The sequence below is a fragment of the Typha angustifolia genome, chromosome 1, assembly GCF_048772165.1.
Source record: "Typha angustifolia cultivar Huaian chromosome 1, ASM4877216v1, whole genome shotgun sequence".
Lineage (NCBI taxonomy): Eukaryota > Viridiplantae > Streptophyta > Magnoliopsida > Poales > Typhaceae > Typha > Typha angustifolia.
Genome location: NC_133239.1, coordinates 10,598,287 through 10,620,472, shown reverse-complemented (window position 1 = coordinate 10,620,472; position 22,186 = coordinate 10,598,287). Strand labels below are relative to the sequence as shown.

Below are 22,186 nucleotides of genomic sequence, written 5' to 3'. Positions count from 1 at the left end.
AATTTCTTCTGATTACTTCCCGGTAGTATTCTGATTTAAATCCAAAATTATAAATAAATTAAATTAACTATAAATACAAAATAATTTTACTAACCTCAAGCAAAAATTTCAATATTAAAATAAAAAAAGTTCTAAACAAAAGTACTGATTTAATATTCAAGAATCAAATAATAAATAATTATATGATATGATGATAAGTTTCCCTAATTTATTATCCAGATAATTAACAAACACTAATCATACAAACACAAGTAAAGCGTGACGATCGCTCCAACCATTAATTCCTTCTTCTTTTTCATAACATATGTACTACACTGCACTTCAAACTCAAACTTAAAAACTCTAAACTCATCTTCTTTCACTCGTTCTTGATCTCGGGAGACTTGATGGAGGATGGATACAAGAACTCCTTAGCTCCGGTCATGTCCACCAGCTTCTTGCTCGGCGACTCGCCGTGGTGAGCTCCGGGGCTCGTCACGTACAGCATACGGTAGCACCAGTCGAACACCTCAGGTGCGAACACCCTCCACAGGTACAGCACTCGGAACCACGCCGGCACCGTCACCGTCCGGTCGCCGCGGCAGGCCGCATCCATCATCGCCTTGGCGCACTCCTCGGTGTGCACCACCGGGAACAAACTGATCTGAGCCTGCCAAGAAGTTCCAGTTTTGCTCGTAAACAAAGCGTTAATTGCCCATTTTCTCGTAGACCTACAAATAAAATGGAGGTCTTTTCGAAAAAGAATTCCAAAATTTTGAATGAAAAAGGACTACTATACATCGTCTATAGTTGAGTGATCTAATTGTAATTAACTATTAATAAACTAAACAACAGGGAAAAAAAGGAATTAAGAACATTGATGCATGGATGCATGCTTACATCCCTCAATTCTTGGTCCACTTCCATCCTTCCATGCTTGGATAGATGCTTCCCTTTCGTCATCTCCGACGCGATCCATCCCGGAGTGGCAATCGTAACTCCGACCTCCCTGCCGAGCTCGATCCGCAGGGTCTCGTAGAAGTTTATCAATGCTGCATTGCTAGCCTGCATCGAGCAATGAAACAAACCAAGAATATAATCACAAATGACAACGTACGCTTGCATTACTAGTATTCAAACTGCTACTAAGACTGATGGCAGTTCTTCACATTGTAGAAGCTCATCCTCGGCATCGGCGACCACCCGGCGGCCGACGCGTTCACGAGGATCTTCCCTCCTGTCCTCTTGAGATGAGGGAGAGCATAGTACGTCGGATAAACTGATCCCCAGAAGTTTATATCCTGAAAAAAATTAATCCATACATGAGCAGCTAGCTTATAAGCCCTATATAATTATTCTTTTAATATCTTATATCAACTAAATGGTTAACTGTAGCAATCGTACCATGACTTGGGTGAAATTGGTAATGTCAGAAGCTTCCTCAAAGTAGCAGATGTTGGCTATTCCAGCATTGTTCACAAGATGATCCACTATCCAAGAAGAAAACTAACATCAGACTCAAATTCTTTATTCCTACATATGTGTGTATATATATAGATGAAGAGAAAACTTTAAGAATTACTGATAGTTTTCCCTTACAGCGACCAAAGTGGGAAATTGTCTCTTCCACAAACCGCCGGCAATCGTCCGGTTTGCCGACGTCCGCCCGTATAACAAGAACGTTCGGCGAGCCGAGGTCCTGCGCCCTGTCGGCGACTTCTCGGAGGCTCGCCTCTCTCCTCGCCACAAGAGCCAAGGCGGCTCCTTTCTTTGCATACTGATAAGCCAATTGCTATACAAACAATTAAACGCATCAAAAATATTTATCAGTAGTACATGCAGATCTTTACGAGTAGTATATAATTATCTCAGTAGCCAGTGTTGAAGTAAGAGGTAGGAAGTAGGATTGACCAACCTCGCCGATGCCGGAGGAGGCGCCGGTGATGAGGACAACTTTGTGGGTGATGTCTTCGGGGAAGAGGGAGGCAAGGAAGGAAAGGAAGAGCTTGAAGAAGTAAAAGGGAGGGACGAAGAGGAAGAGGGTTATGAGAGCAGTGGGTGGTGCAACCAAGTTCATGAAGTTGGTGATCAAATCCATGTCGTCTTCTTTAAAGTTACTTGAGATCAAGAAGTTGGAAGAGGAGAGGAGAGGAGAATAACTCTCAAGGAATTGAATATTAATCTAAAGAACAAAGCGGTGCAGGGCTGTAGAGGTGTTTGCATGGGTGTGAGTTGGAGACACGTAGATGGTGACAAAGGACACGTGGCAAAGATTGGACTGCCTCAAAATGGTTATCAGATAGAAAACCTTAAAATCCAAGTCTGATTGATTCCTACTTCATGAGATTTTGACAAAAATAGGTCGCATAAAATATTTTTTTATCAGAATAAATAATAAAAAAAATTATTACTGTTCAACTATCATATCATAAATTAATAGTTTAGCGAGTCGTATAGAGTAGTCAATACTTAATAGATAGAGTATTCTTTTCCTTTAATAAAATGCTAAATTATTCAGTGTTTTATAAATAGTGAATAGCTGAACTACTCAGCAATTTTTGTATGTATTTTACTATTAACTTATGATGTCACAGTTTAATTATACAAAGCCTCCTTTATTGGTAGACATAAATATTAAAAAAAAATCTCAGGCGTGAAAAAGCCTCCTACTTTATTCCATATTCATATAACTTGACAATCCAAATGGGACAGCTAGTGGAACTATGTTAAGTATTAAGTGCAACAATGGTGCAATGCAAGAGAAAATAAAGGACTCTCAAAGAGAAAGAAATTAAAGGGAATTATATCATACCATAGTGTGAAAAGAGTATATAAAGTTTGGATTTCTTAGTATTGTAAGATGTGGATTGGAAGATCTGATCTTCCAAAAGGTTACAGCAGCAAATTCCTCCACAACTCCAAAGACAGGAAAGTTGACACCAGAGTTGCAAGAAACAAAGGAACGCTGTTAATTTACATATATTAACATGGTAGCTTGGAAACAAAGGTGACAAGTAGACCCCTAAACCAGCCCTCTGTCTCTTAACTTTCAGCTGGCAACTGATGGTGCAAAAAACATGCAAATTGGTGGGTCAATCCTAAAGATTGAGAGTATGGCAGAAGGGACGGTCCAGATTCCATCACCACAGATCAGACCAGATGCAACTGCTCCAGCATACTCATCAGCCTCCTTACGATTCAGCCGTTCCCAGACAAATAAAATGACTGTTCCGACAAACATGTCTATCGCAAAGTATGCTCCGATGTAAAATGGTATTGCCATTGCCATCGGTATTGGAATATATTGTGATACATTCTTCGGTGTCACATCCCTTAAGAGATTGATCAATACTGCAGCCACGAAGAATGCACGGCAGATCTCTAGACAGTGCTTTGGTAATGCTGAGAAGCCTTCGACGCCTAGAATAGCCATTTCTCGGTAAATAACAGCATATGGAGCTTTATATACACCATCTGGAGATCCTATATCAAAGGCAGTCCAATAAAGCCAGAATGTGAGAGGAGCAATAACACATCCAAGTGCTGTCCCAATCAACTGAGACACAAACATGGACCGTGGTGAGGAGAGGGTGAGATAGCCTGTCTTAAAATCCTGCATGAGATCTGCGGCGGTGGACACTATGGACATCATCACACCACATGCTGCTAACCCAGCAATCACACCACCATTTTTGCCAACTAGTGCGGCAAATATGAAGAGTCCAATCTTTCCATATGTGGAAGCAAGGCTCCAATCAGTGAGACCTGTGCCGTAGGAGTTGCAGAAGGCAAGTGCAGGAGCAACAATATAGCATACAAGAACTAGATACCACTTGACCTGCGGGAAGATCATCGGTATTGTTGCAGTGGATATGGCTGCAAGGCCAACATATCCAGAAGCTGCGAACCAGGAAGGTATTCCGTCTCTTATGAACGTCTCATTCCGAAGCTGTTCTTCCATTAGGTGTTCAGATTTCTCATCAGCTGTAGATGAAACTAATCAACAGATGAGGAAAATTTACTTACAGAAATTATATTAAACAGTCTTTTCGAGTGCTTGGCTATTAGCTTGATAGAATAATAATGGAAGAAAAGGGCTTAAGCCTCTAAGGTTACCACAGAAGAAATGAGAAAGGTAATAGTGGTAGTGTATCTGATGATTCTAACTAAAAAGATGAAAGAAAAAGGTATAAAGTAAAGGTAGATGTGCTAAAATAATAGACATACATGTGAGAGTAGGTAAATTCCCTATAGGCATGTGGCCGACAAATTTCTCTCTTCCAATGTGAATTCTACCCTAATTTTTGTTTTACACAAAATTCATTCAAATTTTGGAACTTGGGCTCAGCATTTTACTTACATAAGTTCAATTAATCTTCTTTTCAGATAGGTCATAGTAGTGATTAATCAAAGTGATGAAGGAGAGAGAGTTTATGTATCTAAGCAGCAACCTACTGCATCAACTTTTTGAAGAAAATCTCGACAGTTGAGTGTCATGCTTCTGGAAACAATTCAAGCAAATTATCAAACAGGACATTCAAGCATTTCTAAGATGAGAATTAATTTCAATTTCTATTCCCAATTTCTTTGCTGAACAATTAGGTTTCCTTTGGAAGAAAAGTAGAAATCTTTTCCCGGAGAATTTTGTTCCAACCAGAATGTTGGAACCATTGTCCCTCTATTTGTCCCTCAAGTAGTGGTGAATTTTAATGACTGCACTAAACAAGACTAGAACTAGAGCATGCTAAGAATCTTTTATAGCAACCTGGTGGAATAACATGAGTTAAACAAATCTAAATACCTGTTATAGGTTTTTTTCCTCCCTTTGTTACCAATTCTAGAAAAAAAATATCCTTCCTTTAAATTACGAATTTGACAAACCCATGAGATTTCTCCACAAATAAGGTCCAAAAGTTCTTTACTCGTTGAACCTTGAATCATGAGATGCTCTTATTGATGACTGATTCAGGAAAAAGTATATAAAGAACTTACTTTAGAATATCAATTACTTACAATCCAAAAGAGTGTCAAATAGAAGATGTAAAGCGGGGATAAGATGATACAAACTAATACTTGAGGTATTCTAGTTTAGAGTGCAGTGCTTGAGAGTTAGTAACATATCTCTAGGTCGTTAACTCACTGATGCATAAAATAGCTTACTGGAAGGATAAAAGTGAAGATATGTTTACCTCGATGAGACACAACAGGAAGATCAGCCCTTTTTGATCGTGCATTGCAGATTTCTCTTACAGTAATGAGAATTATTTTAATCAAGTTGTAAAGACCATCGCCGAGTATAAGAGATATGGCTACGAAAACCTGCATAGAGACATATGGTCAGAAGAAGAAACTTCATCAAAAGAAACATAATAGTAGAAATTCAATACAGAAACCATGCAGAAGCCCAGTTATATTGGTATAACAAAAGTATACCAGTGTTTAGTACGTGACATGTCCATACTATATCAAAAAGAACCTGACTGGAGTACTTTATTTTAATCATTGATATTTCTTGATCTTTTCTAGTCACTTTCAGAGACTACAAGGAGGAGTTTTGATACCAGAAAAGACGGTAGACATAGAAGGGGAGCAAGATTGTAGACCTCATGCTACAGATCCAACTTGCTAGGACTGTCACAGTTTATGGTAGATTTATGTCTTATAAGTACTTAAAATGTTTGAATCAAACAAAACTAAACACTTCAAATTTCAATTTGGGGGATTTCTGGAATATTGTCTACATAGCTACTGACACCCAACATGAAGGAATTCTTATAAGAAAAGTGATAAGAAGATCTTCAGAAAAGAAAGCAAATAGCAGTGATATATATACACAAACTTGCGAGCCTATTGCTCTTCATGGATTGATACAAAAATAGCAAATTTAGCATGCTAAGACAATTGCTATCAACCTCTGCTATTAACCAGAATACCCTTTCTGTTCCTTTTTTAAGTGACAGTGATGTTCTCTCTTTCTATTGAAAAGAAGAGAAGTTGCCAAACTTTATGCCAAATTCACATACAAATATCTTTTCATCTTATTCTATGACTCAGAGAGAAAATCATGAGATATATCTAGAAAATTCTGTTATTTCATAAACTTTCCAATTCCTTAGATTATTATCTTAAATTAAAATGATTCTAGAAATTACCTTGTATCCATAGAGGCCTTTAAAGTCATTGCTTTCAAGGTTATCTGGATACCAATCACCAGCACGTTTACTGATGAATGGCCATAGGAATCCCCAGGATATGATGGCTCCAAGAAGAACAGAACAGTTAACAATATGTGGGCAAATAAGGCCACATCCAATGTAAGTGGGACTGAAGTCAAAATAAAACCTGCAAAAAGGGAAAATAAAAATTATTAGATAAAGTCTTCCTACTTGGAAAAATGTCGTTGATCATAAGTTAAACAAGATTATCTCCGAATAAGATGTGTATTCTTATTCAACTGCCTGCTAATTAGAAGAGGTACTGATGCAACTCTGTTATTGACTTATTTAGACAACTATGATGAAGCAGCCTATTCTACAGACATCTAGAGCAAATTTATGACTACAAAAGAAAATAGTTCAATGAGAAAAGAAAAATATCCAGAAAGAAAACCCAAATTTAACCAATTTGGGTTCTATGGAGGTATGCAACCTTACCTACAACTTTGAAGAGACTGTTTCAACAATCCAGACAAATGGCCCCTTGAATCCAATGGGAAGCTTACCATTCCACTAAGTGACATCCTAAAAGACTAACGTTAACTAGGAAACCAAATTTACCACTACCCTGAAATTAGGAAATTGATAGAACTGAAAGTTCAGGAATTGCTGCCAATGAGAATTGGCTCAGTCAACGGCTAACTAAGATAGAACTGACTATATGGCCATCCTGGGTCTCACAATCATTTGCATCTAACAGCAAAGAGATTTACAGCAAGATAGAAATATACAACTACTTAAATAACATACTTGGTCATGAGAAAAATCTAATTGCAAGTATAAATAGAGTCAAGGATTTCCTTGCCGCTGGTATGCGCCACTCCCAACATAAAACTTGCCAAAGAAAAAGGGCGGGATGAGATATTGGGAGAGATCGAGTAAAAAGAACTAGTCATCAATTTTCCTCTCTAAACAAAAGAGCAACTGAAAAAGATGATAGAAGATTTTTACGTGTTCTTAAATGCTTCAAGACCCAGTGTAGGAAAGTTGTCAAATCCACAAGAATCCCCGACACCACTAAAGAACCACTTGAAGCAACTCCAGCAGAAACTGATGCTAAGGTACTTTCCAAGGCAGTGAACTTGCTTTCTGCAATATATCTCATGAGGTATTAGCAAAAAACCAAAAGCAATTACAGTATAAACAATAAACACAAAAAATTTGGAAAATGATTTTATTAAAAAAGGTTTTCGGCATTATTAATCATGTGTGGGATATCTTTGTGCAGCAGGACACAAAAGAGTTAATTTACTTGAAAAAGAAAACTGTCTAGCTTTTGAGCATGGATTGAAAAAGAAAACTGTCTTTGCACATCTATCTTAGACCAGTATTTACATTGATATTGCTAATGCTAAATGCATCCTAGATTCTTTACCAAGCAAGTTTATAGATCCCAGCAATATCATACTTAATTAATAGTCCAATACTCCAATTAGAAAACTACTCATTTCATTCTTCCTCTAGAGCTTCTAACTTTCTTCAGGCAAATTATTTACTATAATCCAACTAACTAGTAAGCATTAAAGAATAAGTAGATGCGCTTGTTCCTAGACTCTCCAATGAAACTAACACTATCCATTACACATTTTGGTTTTGTATGAACTAGTTAATATTTTAAAGGTGCAACTTTAGAATATTATAAGGATTCCACACTCAAACCAAAATTTTAGAGGAAAAAAAATAGAAAATTAATTAAGCTTATTGTATTTGACACTACAACAGAATAGCCAGAATTTTGTAGAATAAATCAAGGGAAAAATAATGATAAATTTGTAATAGGTAACATCTTGCACTAATATACACACAGAATGCAAATTTACTCATGTATTCTTACCCGGCAAGCTCAGCTCCAGTATTAGTGTGAAAGCTATTTATTAGAAGAGCTGTGGCTGTTCCACTGGGGTATGTGAGCTTGTAATCGATTACCATCACCTATGGCAAGATAAGTTTACAAGAAATCAAGAAGAATCTCTCAAAACAAAAGAAATGGTGGTTAAAGAAGTTGGCACATAACAAGTATAACATTTCAAATATTCATCTGAAAGAGGCTTATCTGTGTTTTCTCATTAAGAGATACATGACATATGTAAACTTAGAAGAAGAATCTCAGAAGCCAAAGGTGTTAAGAGAAGTAAAACAAAGTCTCTACAAGACTAAAGAGAGTGCAACAAGACTGAAAGACATAATAAGTTAATAACTCTTAAAAGAGCAGGAGAACTCTTCAAAAAACACACAAAATTCCAAGTTTTAACAACCATAAAGTAAAAAAAATCCACAAAGGCATAATTGTTCATACCTTACGTAGTGCAACAAGACTGAAAAGCCCAAGAAAACTAACTACAAACATGAAGCCGATCATCCAACCCAAGGAAGGATTTTTAACATCTTCCGCCCTGTTACCAGGATAATCTACTCCAATAAGTTCATATGTTCTCTGATCCATTGAAAGCATATATGAACCAAAGCCGCCTGTTATATAGGAAAGGTAAATTAGCTCAGAATTAAAGAAAGCAAAAAAAGCCCATGATCAATAAGAGTTCTAATTTTGGTGATCAAGGGGAGAATTTTCCTCTCACCAGTTCATAATACCTAATTTAAAGGTCATTGCAGCAAGATAAAATGAATAGAACATCAAGTCCTTTCAAGCCACAACCAAAAGTAGCATAAGCATACCTAATTGAACTTAACAGAGAGAACACAGATGACCAAGAAATAGATTTCTAGATAAAAGCATATACAATAAGCTATAGTTTCTTAAAATAAGTGTGTTAATATAAATTTAGGATTAGAAGTTAATGCATGTCCAAAGTATGTGTGAAAAGAGACACTTAAATAAGAAAATTGTTTCTTCTCTGGACTTCTACCTTTAAAAAAGTAAAGCATCAACTTGGATGTTCTTGCTAGAAAGTAAAATTAATAAGTTTCATCTACAACTAAAGTGTTACTATATAAAAGCTAAACTGTCACATTCATTCAATTTGCTATTCCATTTACCAACAAAACAATAGACTTGGTAAATCACTGATATAACATTCCACTAAAAAGTGACGTGGGAGCTAGTAATCCAGAGTGAGTGACACAAACTTGTTAATTATGCAAGCATAAAACAAAGAATAATTTTTACCAGTATACTGGATTGTGAAGGTAATGAAGTATAAATCCCCAGAAAGCCCCCATACAGTAATTCAATAAAAAGAAGACAAGACCAAATGTTGTTCTAGACTTCTATTGAAAATTTGTAACATCATTATTGAATAAAAATTGAAATCCAAAGAAATGCTGAAAATCTAATGGCAACCCATCTTCCTAGGACAGGGGACCAAAAATACCAATGTCAAACCTTAGGTTTGGCGTACATTGGTTTCCAACATCTCAGTCAAGGTAAGGTTGAAGGAATTAAACGAAGTGTAGCTACAGTTTCAAAACTATCTTTTTCACCTACCCACTTAATTTACTGATTCTACAACCTAGAAGTCAAAAACCCACGCACAAACACAAAAGAAGCTAGTTAAATCGAATACGAAAATATTCTAACATGTGAGACTCACTAGCTAAAATAAGATGCCCAACAACCAGAAACATTCATCCACACGGAACCACATGTGCCAAAACATGCTGCCATCGGCTGTATTCAGGACACGTGAATACCAAATTCAAACAAGAAACAGCGCAAGATGCACCCCCAAGATTTCTAGATAGCAAAAGGGAAAGGAGAGAATCCAAGCCCCAACAAAGAATTCCCACAATGAAAGAACTCATTATAAAAGGAAAAGATCAAATGCACCCCCCAAGATCAGACTTTGTTAAAAAAAATAAAAATAAATAAAAAAAGAAGGAAAAACTTTTCCTGTATAATTCACACCCAGCTGAATTTTACAAGAAAAACCAATCTTTTCTGATATAATTCAAATACAACACCATGGATTAATGCCCTTGGTAAAATCAATCTGTGATTTTGGTCACAGAAAAAATCCACATGTTTTTTATGAGTTTCTCCATAAAGAAAATTTTAAACCCACACGATTGGATTCAACAAGGGCAGCATAAAATCTACAAACCAAAAAAAAAAAAAAAAAAAAAAAAATCAAGAACAGAGAAACAGAAGCCCAATCATTAAACTAAAGAAAAAGTTCATCTCATTACCGCTAAAAGCCAACCCGTAGCAAGCAACGACACAAGTCTGAATCACCGTGTTCTCCTGCTTGGTAAACGGTTTCGTCCAGATCCCCAACTTCTCAAGAAACCCCGTCCAGCTCCGCACCAAGAAGAACCCGAGAAGCCCCGCGGCCACGTTGAGCGACGGGATGACCCCGACGGTGAGATTAAGCTTGTGGGTGATGATGCAAAACAGAGTACCGAGCATCGCGCTCACCACCAAGCCCCTAACGGTGATCTGATCCTTCCACGGCGGGATCTCCTCGGCCACCGCCTCCGACGTCAGAAGCGGCTCGGAGATCTCAACCGCCGACGACGTCTCGGTCCCCATTGGCCCCAATTAAGGTACGATAGGCTGGGGAAGGAGGGATCCGTAGAATATTAGGGTTAGGATTTCGAGACGGAGGCGAGAGAGAGAGAGAGAGAGAGAGAGAGAGAGAGAGAGAGAGAGAGAGAGAGAGAGAGAGGGGGAGAGATGGAAGAGGGGATTGGGGGAGAAAGGCGGTGGTTTCAACTGCCGTAGCGTCGGAGGAAGGTAAGATGGCGCGGATTCTTTAACGAATATTGCGTGTGGATATCATTCTACTCACGCTTTGATTGGTTTATTTTGTGGGGGGCCAATTGAATAGGAGGTACTTTTTATTCTAGCGAAAAGTAGGGTCCTTTCCAAAAAAAGTGCAGCCTGGGAAAATATGCTACGAATTTCTGACCAAAATAGCCTTCCTCACAAATTTATTTACTTACGCGACCAGTTATCCAAACTTTTTTTTAATAAAAGAGGAATTTTATAAATTAACTTCTAGGGTTGCAAAAAGCTCAGTTAGAGTCGGAGACCAATAACAGTAGAAGATCAAAAAGAAAACTCCCATCCCAAGTACAACCATAGCCATTGATTCTACCAAAATTAGCAAGCCAATCAGCAGGATGATTGGCCCCTCTAAAACTGTGATTAACTTTACAATTTTGATAATTGCAAGTTAGGAATTTGATGTTAGACACTATAGCCTCTACTGACCATATAAGCTTAGTTGTATCATTTAAAATATTGAAGTCTAATTCGATGATGATCTTTGACAGTCTTTGTCCTTTAGGAATAGAAGCACCTATCTAATTGCTACTGCCTCTGCTATCAAGACTGACGAGTATAATCAACAGCGAGCACCTAGCACCTCCAATTTTCTCATTACTCTCAAAAAGCCATAGGTGTTTATTTTCCACCAACCTAGAGGTGGTGGTTCCCACCGAATGAAGATTTTAGAGAAAACAAAAAACAGGTTTTATATGTTCATAACTAGTGCTCATATGTTTGTTGGTTAATGGGATGAGACATGAGCAAACCGTATGCCTTTTAACATAATCCCAAATTATAGTGGTAGCCCGACAATGGAGGAAGAGGTGATTAGTAGTTTCATCGTGCAACGAGCAAACCGAGCAGCATTGGTCCACAGCAAGACTAAAGTTGCTTAAGTTACAATTTGTAGAAAGTTTGCCCCAACGGACTTACTATAGTCCTAACAAAAGGAGTCTATTTTGACACGTCACAAATAAATAGGGCCACTAAAAAAGAGTTTTGACTAAACTATCCCTCTTCCAATTTTTCCTAAATAAACTACTCCTTAAAATTTATTACCAAATATGATCTAATTTATTGTAGCTTTAATAAAAATATTGAATTAATCAACATTTTATCTCTAAGTAAAAACAATAATTAGTTTAGCATTTTTATTTGGTCCTAAAATACTGAAATGATTAGTATTTTATATATATAAATCCTTTTAACTTAATCTTCTAGTAGTTTAAAAAAAAAATTATCTAGCGATAAAAATACTAAACTGATTAATATTTAAAAAATGCTAATTAGCTTAGCGTTTTTGTTATGACTATAGTAAATTAAATCCATTTGGTAATAATTTTGAAGGGCAATCCATTTTGGTAAAAAACCGTCTAGTTTGATCAAAATCTCACTAAAAATTGGTGAATTGTAAGCATTTTATCTTAAATATAAATTTATTTATAGTTTATCTTTAATATAAAAACTAACATAAAATGTTAAAATTTTATCATTTTATATGAAAATCATAACATTTTATATGTCCTAAATATATTAAGTTTTGAAGTATAAACTATTTGAGTAAATAAATTTCTAAGGAGACAGACTCTAGATGCTACTAATAAATAGAATGTGTTAGTTAAAAAGTTTATAACTAACTATAGACTTTATTTAATAACTGTTGAATTTATATATATTATATAAGATGGTGAATTTATATATAGTGGTTATTATTTAAACTTTAAAACAAATAGGCTGTTATAAACCTACAAAATAGGATATTTTATAAATAAACTATATAAATATATATATTGTTGAGAAATTTGAAAAACTTAATTTTGTCGAGATTTTAACTATAATACTCATACAACATGAGCCCTTTTAATCATCCGAAAGACACGATCATAACTACAAATATTACTTAAAATACATATTACCTTTGTTTGCATTACACTTTATTTTATTTTTTTTTTATCTCTATCACAAATTCTCTATCAATTGGGCCAATTGTTTCTATCTCTAAGTTTCATTCTTATAGATTGGTCACATTCCATGGGACCCATTTGAAAAATAATTGTGGGTAGCCAATCATAGTCAAAAGATGATAACATTGGATTGTGGTTATCTGGGTAGGCATCTCTTCACTTTGTAATATGGTGATGGGAAATATTCTGTCTGAAAAGGAGTGGAGAATGATTGAATGATAGAAGCTAGAAAGAGGATAGAGGGCCAAAGAAATTAATTACCCTAAATAGATTTCTTAGTGTATATTTCTTTATCCTATTTATTGCTACAAATATAGCATTTTCTTTTAATTATTTGTAAATAATAACAATAATAACAAGCCAAACATTAAAAATATACATAATTCTAGTTAACATAGATAAAAATAGGATGAATTATAAATTAAAAAATCTACAAATCACACCATATATTTTATCTATTTTGTGGTTCACAACTGTCTTTGAGGTTTTTATAATTTGACCCATACTTTTTCTTTATAATTCTTATTTAATATCATCCGTTAATTTAAACAGTATTAGTAAAAAAAATATTCTATTATAATATATAAAATAATTTATAAATACCTAAATTACTCATGCTTTCTTCAGAAGAGTGGCAGATAGGAGAAAAAAATAGTAGTGAAAATATTTTAATAATTTAATCGATATCAGTTAGTCAAAATAACAAGAATTATAGAGAAAAATGAGGGGTTCGATTACAAAATTGTCAAAAAAAAAAAGAGTATGAATCATAAAATAGATAAAATATAAAATGTGATTTATAAAATATCCTTGTAAATTACCTTTTACTATCTCTTGATTTTTTTATATCACTTAGATTTAGATTAATGTGAAACTATTAACTTATTTATCCAACCAAATAAAGAAAGTATAAAATAAATTTAAAAATTTTAAAGAAAATTTTCTCACATAAATATTAAACTATCAGAATTGTCCTTCTTCTGTTAAATTTACTTATGCTATCATATTATTCAAATTTAAAATAAATACACTTTCAACTTCTTCTATCTTCTTCAATCTAAAATGATAAGTCTCAAATATTTGTTATTATCTAATTATCACAATATACCTTCCTTTAAATATATGATCACGAAAGAAAAACATTTCAATTAACTTAAAAATATGGGTAGAATATTTATATTTAATTAAACAATGAGATTATAAATATCTTAGGCACAAAATGATTATCCCTTTAATTTATAATTTTTGTTAATTTGGATAAAAAAAAATAAATAATTTTATATTAGTCTAAACTACACAGCGTAAAAGTGATACAAATAAAAATTTAGAAGGATAAGTTATACATAGTATAAGTAATAAAATTATTATACTACTTGCCGCCCCGTACAGTAAATAAGTTTTTTATTTGTATTATTTAATAGGAATGCACTATTAATTCATATGTTAATCTAAAAGCATAGCTTTTGGATTTAAACTAAAAACTTAGCTCTAAAAATATATTAACTCGCCAAATATTCTAAAAGCTTGTGTTATTAAAACAAGCTATTAAAAAAAATATTAGTTTTCATTAAGTTTGGCAACTCACTTTTTATTGTATTTATAAAAAGAATTACAATCAAGAGTCAGAGGGGGAAAAAGGCCAACTTGACCTATGTGTTCTAATGCAGCAATTGAATTAATGATGGTCCAAATTCCAAACTAATTAACTTAATTATTTGGTAAACATGTGCTGGTATTTTGCTCAAGCACTCAACTATGACTTCAAATCTTGGATGCTTTAGTTACACATAGCAAAGAGCTAAATATCACATGCTACTGTTGCTTAATAGATACTTCACCTGGGACTTCCTCAATTTTAACTCCTTTAATTCAGATGCACATAATAGACAGTTCAATAATAGACAATTCAATAATAGACAGATCATCATTGTAGCTTAGTGATCGTATCTTGTCAGTTTATAATAGAAGTTATGAGATTGAATTCCCTATAAATATTAGTATTAATATTTGATAAATTTTTCACCAGAGCATCGTATAATATAGGGTATCTGATAAACCTTTCTATTGAAAAAAAAAATGCACATAATTTAGCAGCCAATCTGAATACCAATATTTTTTTTTGTGTGCATATTGTTTTATCTTTTGTTGTACCTTTGTTATTATCTTAATAAAGCTTTAATTGGAGTCTAATCTCCAATTTTATCTTGAAAAGAAAAGAGAATTCTCTGGTAGTTGGTATGTATGCACTACTTAAAGGCCTATTATGTTACGAATCAGATTTGGACTGATTTGGACATAAAAAAATTGTGAAAAAATTATATGAAAGTTAGCCTCGAAAGTTAGGGTTCTAATGAATCTGGTTTCACAAGAATCTGACGTCTAGATGAAAAGCTATAAATGAAACAGTGAAAGAAAGTCAAAATATGGTAGAATAGTAAATATCCAACGACGTTGTGACAGCCGTAAGATAGGGTAGCTGTTGGTGGAGGAAGATGGCTATGATTTGGAATATCAGAATGCTTCTATGGCTATAATCAACTCCTAGAAAGATAAAGTGATCTAACAGGTAAAAGATAATGACAAAAATATTAACTTGGTTAAACTTATATCCATTCAATGATAATTATCAACACATGTCCACTCTTATTTATAGGAATAAAAATCCCTAACAAATCAGATCCACATACAGATTATCTGATTTATTTAAAATTCAAAACAATAAAATAAAACTACTAACTAACTTGATTTGACTCCATTTAACTCGACTTATTAATTGCAGATAATTTTTAAAAATTCCTAAAGAGTGTATCGAATCAATCTTTTTTCGTCTGTTATCTTGTCACATGAAAACATTAAAAGTATTTTTGAATAGCAATGATAAGTACCTTTAGCAAATGGTTCAAGATAATAATTCTTACAAATAATGGGAGTAAAAGAACACTACTTTTACTTCTTAAAATGAAGAATAGCTATAAATATTCAATCTTGTTATAGGAAATATAAACAATAATATGGAAAGGAGAAAATTTTAAAAAAAAAATTCAAAAGAAAAAATACTAATCACCAACAAAAGGAAATATGTTTGCTATCATTGGAGAGAGCAAATTGTCTAAATACTCTGCAAGAGAAGTAGAAACAGATTGTGCATGGAAACATTGGATCTAAAGTTTGAGAGAATAAGACATTGGAGATAAGGATGATGGAGTTTGAGAGGTTCTGGTAGATTAATTTACTTGCCTTCTTCCTATTTTTTTAAAAAAAATTATAATGGCTTCACCTTGTTTGCTCCTATCTACCCATCTTTGTAGTCTAAAGAAGACAAACCAACTTGGAGTTTTTAGAGAAATTAAATATGTGCACAAAAAAATGTACCCCAAGTAGGTTAGTTCTTCATTTATTCACTTGCTTAGGTCTAATTCATATAAATTATTAAAAGAGAATAATTCTTGATATTTATTAAAATTTCTCTAAGAAAACTATAATATTTTGAATTTGGTAGGTGTACCCATGTCACTAATCATGTTAGCAACCATAACAATAATAAATCACTAACTCCGTCAATTATTTATTTGGACTTGTTAACATAAAATTCACATCAACTAAAACTCACCTAGTTAGATAAATAAATTTGAAGATCAAAACCTTCAACTTTTCGGTGAATCACAAAACCTTGTATCTTTAAATGTTAAATCACGATAGGTTGTAAGCTAACCTAGTAAACTTACTTTTTGTGCCTGTATATCTACTAGGGTGTGCTCTTTAATATATTTTATTTGTGACATAAATATGAATTGAACAGAAGGTCAACCCTTCATAGATACAGAGATACTTGGGTTCAAGCTAACATCACCGAACAATCATATAATTTTCTTGGTCATGAGAATGATATTTACTAACTATGCTAGAGTGGTTGGTGGATGACATTTTATATCTTTGATGCTGGATGAAGGAAGAGAATCAAAATTAGACGTGAGTGGAGAACTACAGAGCACAACACCCTGTTGAGAAAAGATTCTGCCCCCATACACTCGAGAAGTCAAATATGGGCTTGATTTCTTCAAAGTAGGCCCATGTAATTAACCCTAAAAAATAGATAACTATTTCTGGGTCTAATCTCAGTCACATTTTTTCAAGGGAGACACCATTAATTTTAAATTAGCACTGATGGTTACAATGCATCATCTAACACTCACTAATTACAAATGGCCATGCTTAATTTGAGGATAAGGTGAGAAACAAGGGTCACTCCCACACATAGGCCACCAATTAAGATACTACTTGTTTCTTCTTTGTGGTCCTCCTATGACAAGGAAGAATATATATATATATTTTTAATGTTTTTAACATTTTGAGGCTATTGCCAAACCCAAGTGGGATTGTTGGAGGTTGCAGTTCCCATCCAAAACTTTGACTTAAAAAAAATTGTACTTTGGGCCTTTGGCCCAAAAATTGTCTATTTGTTGAAATAGATTATTCCCCAAACTTAATATTAAAAAAGGTTTATTTCACTGTAACTGTGAAATATATGACAACTTCAGCGTCTTCTTATGATATAAAATCTGACCAGTATTTTATATATTGCAATAAAAAAACAGACTAAGACAAATTAAATCTGTCAGCATTTCATCCATAAGTTCAACATTTTATATGTATAAACTCCTGATAAGATTAATGCTTTATTTCGTTAACTTACATATAAATTGTGAACTTATTATCAATTCTAATTAGAAGTAAAATGCCTGTGTTTTACTAATAGCTACAGTAAAACAAATCCTTTTTAGTATTAAGTTAAGGGTGATTTATTTCAGAATTTTTTTCTTTTTAATTTCAGTGTTTTTGTCAAACACTCTAAAACTAATCATAATTTAATAACTATTTCCAACTCCTAAGCATAGGTTACTCTATCCACCGATAAAGTAAAACGATGATCGACTATAATCAAGTGAGAAGAAAAGTATATGCACTAAATTGAACCAACCAATGCTTTTGAGTTTCTTACTCTTTTACTGATTTTTCTACAAATACATAGCCAAATTAGTTATGTGCTTAGAGACATACCTTACTTTAAAACCTACAGGATGAGCTAGAACTTCTTGGATCATAAATGTTTCCATGAGATACGAAGACTTCAAAATGAGGCAAAAGTATTCAGCAATTAGAAAGAGAGATTCAAGTAACTGAGTCACGAGTTTCGCGCCAAAGATCACAGATAAGCAGGATTTCAATTTGATTGTTTTACCGAAATCAGCATAACGTTAGTACTAATCAACTATGAGGCCAAAAGACAAGCTCACTTTGTTGACATTTAAACAATGTAAAGGTCCTAAAGGAAACAACTAAATAGAGCAAATGAGTTTTAGTCTTTCCTGTACTCTGAGGGCTGAGAAGATTGCCATGTACAGAAAAATGCACTTGGAACAAGGAAGCAAACAATGTCATAGAGTTCTTTATTAAATAAGTGATAAGCCTCAGCTCAGTTGATGAGAAAAAACTAGACAGCAGACAAGGAAGAGTTCTTTCTATTCTAGAAAGGGTGCCCCATTTATTAAATAAGTAGAAGTCTTAGCTCAGTTGATAAGGTAAGGTCTTATTTAAGACAAAACAAACATAGTTGTGGACCTACAAAATGAGACAATAACTAGGATGTAATTAAAAAGACACTAATTAGAGAAGCTCAAAGTTCACAGACAAGATCAAATTTTTGCTGATGTAGCAGTTCAGAAAGAAACTAAAGCAAGGCAGCTTACCATATTCAGTGGAACTAATAGACTGTCCTCCCATCTCCATCAAGGATCATATCTTTAAATGCACCACCACTGGGAATCATAGGCAATACATGCTCCTGGTGCGGCACGACAACATCCAATAAGTAGGGCCCTGGCGTCTCCAGCATCTTCTTGATGGCATCCCGAACCTCTTCCTTCTTTGTCACACGGGCTGCAGGTACATTGAAACCCTTCGCTATGGTCACAAGATCTGGATATATCTCTTCCACGTTTGCCGGGTCACCTAAGTATGTATGTGCCCTATTAGCCTTGTAAAACCTATCCTCCCATTGCATCACCATACCCAAATGTTGGTTGTTCAACACCATGGCCTTGACAGGGAGGTTCTCTATCCTAATCATTGCCAGCTCCTGGATATTCATAAGAAAGCTCCCATCACCATCAATGTCCACTACGGTGACCCCGGGGTTTCCGACGGCGGCTCCTGCTGCGGCGGGCAGCCCGAAACCCATCGCCCCCAAGCCAGAAGAAGACAGCCAATGGCGCGGCCTCTTGTAGTTATAAAACTGGGCAGCCCACATTTGGTGCTGCCCAACACCAGTGCTAATAATTGCCTCCCCTCTGGTCATTTCATCAAGCACCTGAATTGCATACTGTGGAGGAATCGCATCCCCAAATGTCTTATAGCTCAATGGGAATGCCTTCTTCTGCTCATCCAACTCCTCCCTCCATGCTGTGAAATCGAGCTTCCGATGAATTCCGCTCTCCTCCAACAACTCATTCATCCCCTCCAATGCCAGCTTCACATCGGCACAAATCGACACATGGGGCTGCTTATTCTTCCCAATCTCAGCTGGATCAATATCAATATGCACAATCTTTGCCCTGCTTGCAAATGCTTCAAGCTTTCCGGTCACCCTGTCATCAAATCGCACTCCAAATGCAAGCAAAAGATCAGCTTTATCAACCGCATAGTTGGCGGACACAGTCCCATGCATCCCCAACATCCTGAGGGATAGCTCGTCGTCGCTGGGGTAGTTACCAAGACCCATGAGGGTGGTAGTCACCGGAATTCCAGTCAAAGACACGAATTCGCGCAGCTCGTCACCAGAACTCGAGCAGCCGCCACCGACGTAGAGAACAGGTTTACGGGATTCGGATACCAGGCGGATAATTTGATCGAGCAATTGGCGAGCAGGCGGTTTCGGCAATCGGGAAAGGTATCCAGGGAGGCGGAGGGGCGGGTCCCACAATGGAACGGCGAGCTGCTGCTGGATGTCCTTCGGAATGTCGACGAGGACCGGCCCTGGGCGGCCGGAGGAGGCGAGGAAAAACGCCTCCTTTATGACACGAGGGATATCGTCCACGTCAAGAACGAGGTAGTTGTGCTTGGTGATGGAGCGGGTGACCTCGACGATAGGAGTCTCCTGGAATGCATCAGTGCCAATCATGCGGCGAGGGACCTGGCCGGTTATGGCGACAAGGGGGACAGAGTCGAGGAGGGCGTCGGCGAGGGCCGAGACAAGGTTGGTGGCTCCCGGGCCAGAGGTGGCAACGCAGACGCCGACGCGGCCGGTGGAACGGGCGTAGCCAGAGGCGGCGAAGGATTCGCCCTGCTCGTGCCGGAGGAGGTGGTTGGTTATGGAAGGGGATCGGGTTAAGGCCTGGTGGATCTCCATGGAGGCGCCGCCGGGGTAGGCGAATACATCGGTGACGCCGGCGCGCTCGAGGGCCTCGACAAGGATGTCAGCGCCCTTGCGTGGGGCGGTTGGGGATAACGTGCGCTGTACAGGGGAAGTATTTGGTGTGGTAGTGGTGTTCGTGGTCGTGGTGGTGGTGGTGGAGGAAGAGGAGGAGGAAGAGGAGGAGGCAGTGATGGAGATGGATCTCGGGGCGGAGGAGGAGGAGAAGAGGAGGGGTTTTGATATGGGGAATAGGAGGCGAGAGAAGGACGAGGAGGACGTCGGCGGCGGAGCACGCGGCGGCGCGGCAAAGGATTTAGCAGCGGCGGTGGTGGCGGCGGCGGACGCCATTGGAGAGAGAGTAGAGAAAGAGAAATTCAAGGGATCTGCGTTTAGGGATTTTATACACGAGCACATGAGGTACTGGATTCAACGCAAACATAGATGTGTGGCTGTACTTCATCCAAGTTCATTGAATCAACTACTTGTATCGTCTATTTAGCTTATACAATGGCGAGAAGAGCGAGACTGTATAATCTTAGTACAATCGTCGAAGCAGCGGATCAGATTCAGGTGGATGAGTGGCTCAGAGCGGAAGGCGAGAGTGTATCTCGAGGTGCGGTCACCGCCTGGTGATTCATAACTTCCAAACCCCAATGTTTCGATGTCACGAGTCAAAAGTTTTTCATTTACCACCCTGAAGATCTCTATTTGATGTATTAGTCCAATTTGTAGTATATGGTGATATCATGCACATCCTTAGACCCTATGAACTAAACTTGCTTGTTGCTATATCTTAATTTTATGGAAAATTTATATATAATATCCTGTTTTATAATATAATTATCAATTACACTCTATATTTTTATTATTTATAAATTAATTTTAATAATTTAGTAAATGTGAGCAAAAAAATATTCTTTTGTTATATTTGAACTAACACCCTAAATATATTCTATTAAGTATAGCTATTTTATTTTTAAATTTCTAACATATTCGTTAAATTATAAGGTTTAATATGTAAATAGTAAAAATATAGGGTGTAAGCCATAATTTCATTAAATACAGGGTGTTATATGCAAGTTTCCCTAATTTAATTTCCCACCCAAACATTCCTCTCCAAGGACAAATAGATGATCATTAGGCTAAGGACATTATTGACCCATGATAGTGTCATTTCTAGTTATCCATTATTGTAGTCACTGTGTTTACTTGTGTTCAGACCTGCTATTAGTTAGAGCATAATCCTAACACTAAGTTGAATGATTATGCTACTTAAGCATTTGGACTTAACTATATCTAATGACAATTCCCATAAGAAAAGTTATCTATAAAGACCAGGATCTAGTTAAGCTTTTATACACTCCTGAATGCTATTAAAAGATCTCCTCATTATTGGAGACTGTTTTCTTGGCCCAAAGTAGTGACAAGAAGCTGCCTCATTTGTGATTAAATGTATAGTTAGCAATTGAATGTACCTACCTTCCTATTATTATTTTTTTCTCAAAAGTGATTGTGGAGCTGTGTATACTGTAGCATTCATAGTATTACTCCTTTGTATAATATGCAACTTCTATTTTCTTTTCTTTTCTAGAGTTTACAGCAGAATTATACATCTAGGACACAGGAAATTAAAGATCCATATGCATGTAGTATGTTGCTTCATTCATATATTATTGTTTTTTCTCTATCTTCTTATTTTCCTCTTTATACCTCTCCATTCATAAGGATTATGCTCTCCTAGGTATTTACTAATGTTTATATGCTGTCAGAATTTTTAAGATGCAACTCAGTACCTTTTTTATGGTTTTCTCCTAATCATGTTGAGGTGCATCTAAGATTTTGTTGGCATTGTGATTAGTACTAATGTTAGGTTGCTTTTGATAAAATAGTC

The 22,186-nt window shown here is 35.9% G+C and overlaps 3 protein-coding genes across 4 annotated transcripts; all 3 read right to left on the bottom strand.

Moving 5' to 3' along the window:
* Positions 1 to 260: 260 nt before the first annotated feature.
* On the bottom strand, positions 261 to 2,077 carry LOC140765309 (11-beta-hydroxysteroid dehydrogenase A-like). Its single transcript, XM_073104329.1, has 6 exons — positions 1,895 to 2,077; positions 1,579 to 1,771; positions 1,384 to 1,469; positions 1,149 to 1,280; positions 880 to 1,044; positions 261 to 649 (listed from the first exon to the last, which is right to left on the bottom strand). The coding sequence occupies exons 1-6, from the start codon at positions 2,075 to 2,077 to the stop codon at positions 359 to 361; spliced, it is 1,050 nt and encodes a 349-aa protein (XP_072960430.1). The 3' UTR covers positions 261 to 358.
* Positions 2,078 to 2,793: 716 nt separating this feature from the next.
* LOC140758717 (probable metal-nicotianamine transporter YSL6) lies at positions 2,794 to 10,826 on the bottom strand. 2 transcript variants are annotated; one of them, XM_073094984.1, is made up of 7 exons: positions 10,338 to 10,826; positions 8,491 to 8,663; positions 8,029 to 8,126; positions 7,146 to 7,283; positions 6,132 to 6,321; positions 5,169 to 5,298; positions 2,794 to 3,975 (listed from the first exon to the last, which is right to left on the bottom strand). In XM_073094984.1, the coding sequence occupies exons 1-7, from the start codon at positions 10,678 to 10,680 to the stop codon at positions 3,029 to 3,031; spliced, it is 2,019 nt and encodes a 672-aa protein (XP_072951085.1). In that variant the 5' UTR covers positions 10,681 to 10,826; the 3' UTR covers positions 2,794 to 3,028. The 2 variants fall into 2 exon arrangements, with proteins under 2 accessions (XP_072951085.1, XP_072951093.1); XM_073094992.1 differs by having other exon boundaries at positions 2,794 to 3,963.
* Positions 10,827 to 18,530: 7,704 nt separating this feature from the next.
* Positions 18,531 to 20,671, bottom strand: LOC140758710 (acetolactate synthase 1, chloroplastic). The gene has a single exon (XM_073094972.1). The coding sequence runs from the start codon at positions 20,641 to 20,643 to the stop codon at positions 18,646 to 18,648; it is 1,998 nt and encodes a 665-aa protein (XP_072951073.1). The 5' UTR covers positions 20,644 to 20,671; the 3' UTR covers positions 18,531 to 18,645.
* Positions 20,672 to 22,186: the final 1,515 nt, after the last annotated feature.

What these genes read in the sequence shown, in the direction of transcription:
- LOC140765309 (XM_073104329.1), bottom strand. Translation starts at nt 2,077, where the DNA reads ATGGATTTGATCACCAACTTCATGAACTTGGTTGCACCACCCACTGCT. An exon ending in CCAATTTCACCCAAGTCATG is followed by an intron (nt 1,281 to 1,383) that starts GTACGATTGCTA and finishes AATTTTTTTCAG; the next exon opens with GATATAAACTTCTGGGGATC. An exon ending in TGGACCAAGAATTGAGGGAT is followed by an intron (nt 650 to 879) that starts GTAAGCATGCAT and finishes ACTTCTTGGCAG; the next exon opens with GCTCAGATCAGTTTGTTCCC.
- LOC140758717 (XM_073094984.1), bottom strand. Translation starts at nt 10,680, where the DNA reads ATGGGGACCGAGACGTCGTCGGCGGTTGAGATCTCCGAGCCGCTTCTG. An exon ending in ACTGGAGCTGAGCTTGCCGG is followed by an intron (nt 7,284 to 8,028) that starts GTAAGAATACAT and finishes GATATATTGCAG; the next exon opens with AAAGCAAGTTCACTGCCTTG. An exon ending in TCCTGTTGTGTCTCATCGAG is followed by an intron (nt 3,976 to 5,168) that starts GTAAACATATCT and finishes TCTGTTGATTAG; the next exon opens with TTTCATCTACAGCTGATGAG.
- LOC140758710 (XM_073094972.1), bottom strand. Translation starts at nt 20,643, where the DNA reads ATGGCGTCCGCCGCCGCCACCACCGCCGCTGCTAAATCCTTTGCCGCG.